The 9,139-nt window shown below is 44.8% G+C and overlaps 2 protein-coding genes across 2 annotated transcripts; both read left to right on the top strand.

Moving 5' to 3' along the window:
* The first annotated feature begins 4,428 nt into the window (after positions 1-4,428).
* LOC121606219 (G-protein coupled receptor 15-like) lies at positions 4,429-5,295 on the top strand. Its single transcript, XM_041936414.1, has one exon. The coding sequence runs from the start codon at positions 4,429-4,431 to the stop codon at positions 5,293-5,295; it is 867 nt and encodes a 288-aa protein (XP_041792348.1).
* Positions 5,296-7,223: 1,928 nt separating this feature from the next.
* LOC121606218 (olfactory receptor 4K1-like) lies at positions 7,224-8,114 on the top strand. The gene has a single exon (XM_041936413.1). It carries the CDS (start codon positions 7,224-7,226, stop codon positions 8,112-8,114), a length of 891 nt encoding a protein of 296 aa, XP_041792347.1.
* Positions 8,115-9,139: the final 1,025 nt, after the last annotated feature.

Raw genomic sequence — 9,139 nt, 5'->3', positions numbered from 1 at the left:
GTCAAATTATTTAGAAATACCAGCAGAATCGAAAAGACAGAGAGGGTTGTGGTGAAGAAATTGGGAACCAGATGCGCGGAAATGTGGCCATCTGTTGGCTCCTCCTCCTCGCACAGGACCCAGACCGACCCTCGGCCAATAGAAACAGGATATAGCCTATCGATAGATCTCACCTATATACCATTTGTGGGATCTCTATCAAACGGATTAGTTTGATGATGATGATGATGATGATTATGATGAATATTCATGCCCATTGCATGCAAGCTGCTGCAGAGACACACATATCCGGACACTGTATCAGTTTAATCTGCCATTCTTTATGCTTTTGGCTCACATTTCATGGATGTCGAAGTTATATTGCCGTGCCAAAGTGCTCTTCTGACACTCTGTGGTTGCCGCGGAAACTGCATCCTCTGTGGGGAGGCTGACCACAGCGAGCTGCATAATCAAGGCGCTCAGACGCACCGCATTGTTTCTGTCTTATAAGCTCGCCCTGGTAGAGGATCATTCACGAAACACGATAATGGATATCAGGCAAACGTGATAAACCCCAAGGAAATAACACCATATTTTACATATATTAAATGTTATTTATTGAGATATGTAGTATAAAAAAGTTACAGCTGCATCCAGTGTTCGTTAGTAATTGCTATTAGTTCTTTGTGGAGCAACATTCCTTATTGCAGAACAGTCAGACTAAACATTAAACAAAGACCGATGAGATCAACAACGGAAGTACAAGATGAAATATTTCCACCTTGCCCTCGGCGTTTGACAGCTGGCGTGCATCCATATTGCGAAGTCCTCGTCAGCCTTATGTTGGCGTGGATTTGAAACAGCGATCACTTGGAAATCCGTCCAACTTTTACCTGATGACGCGGGGACTTAGTGTCCATTGGGCCAAGTCGTCCAGGATGGCGCCTTATGAAGAGAAGCCAAAACATTTGGATCAGTATCAAGATTCATTTACTATTTGTAAAACCAAATAAGATCGTTCAAGACATTTCAAACAAGAGCCATCAAAAAAGAACAAGTGAAACAAAAAATCATAAAATGCAATACATGCAAAGCCATTAAACAGGAGTTGAACTTTGGACCCGTGCGTCGCCAAACAAATTAATCACAAAATAAAAACCGTTTTTTTGCAGCATCTATTAAGAGACTCAGATAATTGGAAGCTGTGGAATCAGGAGTAAACAATGATGAAAGGCATCTTTGGATAACACTGATGAGTCAACAACGTCAGACAACATCACTCTCTCACCTACAGCAGCAGTGTCTCCACACTTTGGTGAACAGCGTCTCTCTGAGCGCAGCGCTCCCTCTGATGTACAGGATGGGTGTCAGGGAGGCATTAACTCGGGGCAAAATGCGGAGAGGGTCGGTGCCCTCATTCTCAAAGGTGTAACAGGTCGAACCAGCGAAACTACAGGCAATAATGTGAGAGAATATAGGAAGCCACGTCCCTAAGAAAAACACAGCCACCACCAGAATGAGATACACCGAGGAGCGCTTGGAGTCTCTCTCTTTAGAGGGTGGCTCCCTGTCCAGCTGGAACCTGGCTATGATGAACAGCTTAATATTCAGCCCTATCATTATGGTCACTGTGAGTATGTTCCCCACAAACGTGCCAATGCTCGTGACCTTTTTGGCCACCCCGACTGTGACCATGTTGTGCACAGCCACGATCAGGAAAGCGTACACCCAGTAGGAAATGATGACCAGCACGGTCCTGTTTCGGCTCATGCGCTTGGAGTATTTAAAAGGGGACACCACCGCATGGTACCTGTCCGCCTGCGCGGCCAGAATGGCCATGTAAGACAGCCCTAGGAATGTAGGCACGACGTAAAATGTTCTCGTGGGGGAGTCGAAGTGATCCTCCACATCAAGCAGGCCGACGTAATAATATGAGACCCCGGTGCAGATGTCACTGAAGCAGGTGCTCAGCATGTACATGAAGCGGTTCTCGCTGCGCAGCGCCTTGTTCAGCAGTATGGAGACGGACACGGACGCGTTGAGGAAAATGATGGCTGCAGCCAGGAACACGCTGAAAAGAATCATCAGCACATTGCCAAAGCTGGTGGGGGGCAGCAAAAGAGACAAACGCTGGCTACTGTTTCTCATCGGTACGCAGAAAACGTGCGCCAAACAGTGCTCAGTTCACTGCGCGCGGCGGGGACTGGCAATAGCGCGGCTGAGCGCGCACCTGTGCTCTGATTTATGGAAGAGGCACAGTCAGGGTTACAGGGAGACGTCGACCTCTGTGGCTTCAATTCCCCCGGACAACAAGTCAACAAGCTCATGACAAAACAGACAGCCAGCGACTTATTCAGATAACCGCATTAATGAGGCATATTATTACTGTGCAGTCGTTTAGCATTATCTCAGTGCGTGGATAGGATTACCAATTTAAATCTCACATTACCATTTCAGCTTATAGTTCTGATTTCACTACTTTTTTTTAAATATCAAATTGTGAAATGAAGAACACAAGAGTCACAGAACTGATTGTATTATTTTGCAGGTTCTCAATAACTTCTCCCAAAATCTGGAAGGGCCTCTCTCTTGGTCTGTGGACAGCAGCGTCAGGAAAGACCTTTCAACATGTGCAATAAACCAATATTTTACCTTGAATATGTTTTTACAACTCAAATGCCATTTTATTCTAAATCAGCTTTGACCATTTAAAAATGTCTCTTGGAACATATCCTAAACTTGACTTCTTTTCAAGCTGCCTGTCCTCTCTTTGTAATTATTCAATCATTTATCTATCATCAATGCGTGAAACATTCATTAGTGGACACCAGCCTCTGAGACTGTGAACTTGTTTTAATTTCAGGACACAAGAAAGTGCTGTTGGTTACTGTCAGTGCAGCTTTTTCCAAAGTTGTGGCTCCCAAGGTAAGGTTTCGTTTCATTTGTTGCACATGTAAGAACAACACTGAACTGTCAGTTTTAATAAAATTAGGCTCCCTTACTCTCACCTCACCCGTGGCTGTCTATTCTGAGAAGGCCTGACAGTTGCATAAACCCTCTGCCCAATTTTGAATCTATCAATCAGGTTAATTTATGGCATATTATGCCATTTTTGTTTGTTTGTTTTTAAATGTGAGACCACTCATGTTTCATAGAATCAGCAGCCAAATATGTACAAAGAAGCTGTCAACAGTATGTGTTATCCGTTCAAAGTGTCTGTATTCAGATGAGCTGACTTCTGTTGAAGAGGTTAACGCTACTGAGTGTTTTTACACTCTGGATCTCTAAGCCTATTTATCCTATAGTGGGAACAAAGAAAATGATTTTGTCCAGTGTGTGTGTGTGTGTGTGTGTGTGTGTGTGTGTGTGTGTGTGTGTGTGTGTGTGTGTGTGTTCAGGATTAACATATCTCAATCAATGCTTTATTATCAGCCATTTGAACTGGGCTGTTTCTTATTCCATGTGTATTTTTATAACTGACAGTGCTTGGAGAGAAAACTTGAGTGGATAAAGCAGTGAACCAAAAGCCAAACTGAAGTTAGAATCCAAATATAACACCTTTTACAGGACACGATCGCATGTTGGGGGCAAGAATTTAAGTTGGTGCCAACAGCGGAGAAGTCTTTCGGCCTCATAGGGGAAAAAAGAACAGCTTTCTGCTCCCTCTAGTGGCTGGAAAACGCATTGGCATTAGTCAGGTATTGTTGGGACATACTGTATGTCTTAACGTAATAAACTGCCGAACATTGTACAGTTCAACGATGATTTTATGTAGAGGTTTTCATGTGAACAATGTGTATTTGTTTGGAAGCTTTTACAAAGCTTTTGACAAGATGTAGCAGGGTTAAAGGAAAATACAGACTCTGTTATGCCATGTGTTGATGTTATTAAAATACAGGCTATGTATGCACTTCATGCCTATGAAGGGTAAATGGGAAGACATGTGAATACCCTATGACTACTACTGTATACATTATTTAGTAACGTTAACAAAAAATATAGAACTGAATCATCTTCCATTACGAACGAGTCTCAAAACAGGAAGGCCTAAAAAGATTCATTTTACCGACGCCTTGCTTACAGCCAGCTGAAGTGAAACACGTTAGGACGTTGTGGGAGATCATCGGGGTTGATTTAGAGGCTAACTCAGTTTTGAGCTCACCGTGAACCACGCAGGCCTCAGAACTCAAGGTAAAAGGGAATTTCAGGACGCGGGCCGAGCCAGACCACTAACAAAGTTTTATAGATACCTCAGGACGCACAAAGTCGAGGCTCATGATCACCATTGCCGAACACCCCCGGGGCTGTTCTTGCTGCTGTTGACGTGACACTTGTTTATGTTAGAGCATCTGTCCTCTGGAGATCACGAGGTCTGCTTCAAAACCCCGACAAGCTGCACCAGACACCCATAAATATAATGAACGCTCATCTTCTGGCAGCAGCTGCAGGATGCTCCTCAACGCCACCGTCCCTCTGTCGGTGGATTTCGACACACCGGGGGACTTCCTCATCTTCATCTTCCACATCCTGTTCGCCACGAGCGCCGTGCTCGTCGCCGGCTCGGTGGTCATCGGGATATCCTCCACCCGGTCCCTGCGAGGCCAGAACCGTTTCATATTCATGCTGAACACCAGCATCAGCGACACTCTGACCGGCTTCTCGGTCTACTACCTCGGCCTCTTCGACGTGCAAGAGGGCTATCCCTCGAGGAATGGCACGTTTTACATTCTGCCCTCGTTTCTAGGAGTCAATGTGTTGACCTTCCTCTTTGCTCAATTTGACCGCTACCTCGCCGTGTGCCATCCGTTCTTTTACAACCGCTACATAACGAGGTCTTTTGTTATTGGGATTTGCTCGTTCTGCTGGATTTACACCTACACTATCCTCACTGTGCAGAACATGGTGCCCATCTCAAAGGCGGCTCAGATAAACGCGTTTGGTGTGATGACCCTACAGATTATAGTTCTCATTAAAGTGTTGATGACAATTAAGCTGTACATCATAGCCAGGAATCAGCTGGTGCGAGAGGCACCCAGTGCTGAGAGGGACAACAAAAAGGAGTCGCTGCGCATCATTGTGTTTGTGGTTATCTGCTTTTTGGCTCTGTGGTGTCCATCCTTTGTCAATATCATTGTCAGGCAGTTGACTAGGAAAGGTCTGAGGTTCAGGAATGAAGCCACTAACCTGTTCGCCATCATGGCACGCCTGAACGCGCTGGTCACTCCGGCTCTGTACGTGTGGGGCAGCCCGGCGCTGCGGCGGGCCGTGTGGAGAACAGTGTGGCGGAGGGTCTGCCGCTGGCGGAGGGCAAGGTAAGAGTCGGTCTCAACACCTGCCGCGGTTCACTTTACTGCTGTTTACGCACGAAATATGCTGTTTTCAGTCAAAGGATTTTTTTTTTTTTGTTCTATTTTGTGTGTGGATTAGAAATATAATGCAAGACGATTACTTTAACGCTATCTCTGTCCCAAACTCTCTCTCTCTCTCCTTCAGAATCGGCTTTAACTTGGACGGAATGACGAACAAATTATAGAGACGCCGCCAGCATCACCGTCGTCATAAGGTATCATAACCGGAAAGATCACTGCCGTGAAAACAGCACGTGTTTCAGTCACTTTTGAATGAATGTGAGTTCTCAGTCATCGTGTTTTAATTCATGAAAAAATGACTGAAAGAAAACGCACCTGACAGACTGAACAGTTACCTTTTTTTGCTTGGGAACTCAGGTGATATCACAGGTAAATGTGGACTGTGTTTGAGATGAAGGCAGCTCCTGCACGTGCCACTGCTGCATGTTCCGCGGGCAGGTCATGACGGTTTGGAGCTGACATTTCATACTCGTCAAAACTCCTAACAGAATGAAATTAATTATTTTGAATAACCTTTTTGTAACAGCTGCATCTATTGCTTAACTTGATCTCAGAACATGGACTGTGTCTTCTTACTTTCTGGAAAACTGGCCTTTACTCAGGATCTAACATTGCAGGTTATAGCAGTCTATTATGTCCCTCTATTCAATATCAAACCATCCTGTTTGATTTTCCCTTAAAGCTGATTGTTTGTCATTTTTGCTATGGAACTTTTTTGTTGGAAAGTTGTTTTGTTGGAGTCGTGAAGTTCACCGAGCAACAGAGGTTTAGGATTAGTGTGACTATCTTTGTGCAGGCGTTTGGATCCCAACACACAACACTCGCTTCCACTCCCGCTGTTATCAGTGGCAGGATTAAGTCTTAAATGGAGCAGCGAACTGTAAACTTTTGTTGGTTTATTCTGACGTTCTGGCATTTGTCTTGATGAGATATCAAACTGCGAAGCTGTCTCCTACTTGCAACTTGAATGGACTCACAGGGTGTAACAGTAAAGGCGTATTATGACCTGAAGAAGACGAATAAAAACTTGGTGGCTTGCTGGTTTGCTACATTAGAGTTTAGAGATGATTTTGAAGTTCGTCCGCGGGGCTGGACTGGAGCAATACGGACCTGATCTATGTCTGTCTTTGCAAAACAATAAATAATAAACAAGACAAAACTGTAGAGAGAGTCTCTGAAAGCAGAAAAAAAAGCATGCAGGCCTCTCTGAACTCCCGCAAAAACAGCACTCAATTAATAAGAGCAAAACAATGATTCTTCTTATGTTGTACATAAGAAGAATCATTAACCAGGACAACTAGTTTCTACGAAAGTGCACAAACATGCATAAATATAATTTAAGTAATAATTTAGTGGGATTAGAGAAAGCACCAGGCGCACCGGAGCCGGTGTGTTGGCTTCAGGACCATGGTCAGCGGCGGGGCCGGATGACATGATCAGCAGCTCCGTCAGCGCCTGCCGCAGGTTCAGCACCACGGTCAGATCCACGTCATTGTTGTTCATATGGTTCTTTATGATGGGCCATGATGGTTGTGGTATTGAACTATATTAACTTTGCTCTCATTATTACAGATCATCCCTCAGCTTCTGTGGTTATTTTTCTATTGTTCATTTAATTAAATAAAAGGGAGATTGAGGGGAAAAAAGAGGGAAAATAATAATAATAATGATGGAAATAAAATTGATCACTTAGCAACCGGGAGATGGGAGGTCATTTATCCTCACCCACACTGTCTCCTCCTACACCTCATCCCATCTCCAAAAGTCATCGTGGAAAATCTGAAGTCTTAATTTAAAAAAGAAGTGTTTAAAACGCGGTGGCGCTCTGTTCTCGTCGCAGTTCAGGTGCGGCTGCTCCAACCGCGCACCCCCGCCATGATCATGTGGAGCAACACGACGCTCGTCCCCCTGTCTGTTCACTTTGACAGCCCGGGGGACTATTTCCTTTTCATTTTTCACATCTTGGCCGGCCTCAGCACCGTGCTAGTGGCCGGTTCCGTAGCATGTGCCATCATTAGCACCCGTGCGCTTTTGAGACAAAATCGGTTTATATTCATGCTGAACACGAGCATTTGTGACACAATGACCGGCTGTGGCATTTTCTATCAGTTCCTCTTCGATGTGCGGGTGGGCTTCCCGTCTAAAAACGGGACTTATTACATTTTACCATCCCTGCTCGGAGTTAACATCGTTACGTTTCTATTCGCCCAGTTTGACCGGTATTTCGCCGTGTGTCGTCCGTTCTTTTACGCCCGTTTTATCAACACGAGGGTGGTCATATGCGTCAACGTGTACAGCTGGGTGCACGTTTACGGTCAGCTGCTCATTCAGCACCTGGTGCCGCTTTCCAAGGCCATCGAGATCGCGACGTACAGCAGAATCAGTCTGATGCTGATTATTGTCACCAAAATAACCATGACGGCCAAGCTGCTCGTCGTGACGAGGTACCAGCTGCTGAGAGAGCCGCAAAGCGCGGAGAGGGACAGCAAGAGAGAGTCCCTGCTGACCGTAGTGGTGGTGGTCGTGTTTTTCCTGCTGCTGTGGGGCCCCGCCATGCTCTACACGGTCCTGTCCTCGCTGACGGGGAAATATTTCGTCCCGAAAAACGACGCCGTAAACCCCATGAAAATTCTATCCAGGAGCAACGCCCTGTGCACGCCGTCCCTCTACCTGTACGCGAGCCCCTCGCTCAGGACGGCCGCGTGGAGAACTGTGTGGAGCAAAACCTGCTGCTGCAAACATCCCAGAAGGTCGGTGGACCGATGAGCAGTCAAGGCCGTAATAACGCAATGATGGCCATGTGTAACTGAGAACTAATTCAACCGTGGCAACACCACATCACTCACCTTTAACACGCAGCCAAAGCGCATATTTAATTGTTCCTTTCCAGATGTTTAAGGTTTCAGGGCTCTTGCGTTCTGCACGATGGTTTGTGTCATGATTTTGGCTCCTGTCTATAGAATGCCTTTTATATGAAACTAATCTGCAACAGCTTTAGATGAAAAGTTATATCGCCGGGATTTCTTTTTTTTTTTTTTTTATCCTTTTGTCTGTATAATGTGGGAACTGAGTCGCAAAAGGTTGATAATGAACAATGCAATGCATTTCATTCATATTCCGACAAAATATCCGTTACAATAAAGCACCACTGAACGAAGGCCTGTGGTTTGGGTGCGGTATCTCAGTGTTGAGGCCGAGCACACGTCACAACGTAGGCCTACCTGGGAAACAAACTGGTGATAAATAAACTTGATTTCCAATGCACAGGCTTGCCGTGACTTTGCAACACGGACGCGTCGTTAAAACTATAATTTCCACCCATGTGTTTCCTGCCGTGACAAGTGGAAACGTCCTCAGAGAACAAGGCCTGTTATCGGCCCTGTCAAAGACCCACCATATCCAGATTCATCCAATAGACATGATTTTCCCTTTAAGTCTGAGATTATGACGACAAAAATTGTCAAACCTAAAACATGTTTTGCAATTTGATTTAACGACAGTTCTTTAAGTTGACTATTGTTGAAATATCCAAGTCAGCTTGAATTTAAAAGGGTTGTTGGATATGCTGGAGGTTATCATTTAAAGTTTTATGTACACAATAATAATAGAATTAATATGAATAAACTATTGATGAACACATTCTCTTCCTACAGGATCGATCAGGTTGACATGATGAAGGTTTCACAGTGACAAAGAGCTCCTCTCTACTCAGTTAGACTGCAGGTTTGTAGAAGTGTTGTAAAATTCTGTAGATATTATTTCGTTTGTTTGCTGTACTGTACATTAGTGTG

This window comes from Chelmon rostratus, chromosome 5, assembly GCF_017976325.1.
Source record: "Chelmon rostratus isolate fCheRos1 chromosome 5, fCheRos1.pri, whole genome shotgun sequence".
Lineage (NCBI taxonomy): Eukaryota > Metazoa > Chordata > Actinopteri > Chaetodontiformes > Chaetodontidae > Chelmon > Chelmon rostratus.
This window is presented reverse-complemented; position numbering and strand designations above follow the sequence as displayed.

Coding starts and splice junctions, on each gene's coding strand:
- LOC121606219 (XM_041936414.1), top strand. CDS start 4,429: ATGCTCCTCAACGCCACCGTCCCTCTGTCGGTGGATTTCGACACACCG.
- LOC121606218 (XM_041936413.1), top strand. CDS start 7,224: ATGATCATGTGGAGCAACACGACGCTCGTCCCCCTGTCTGTTCACTTT.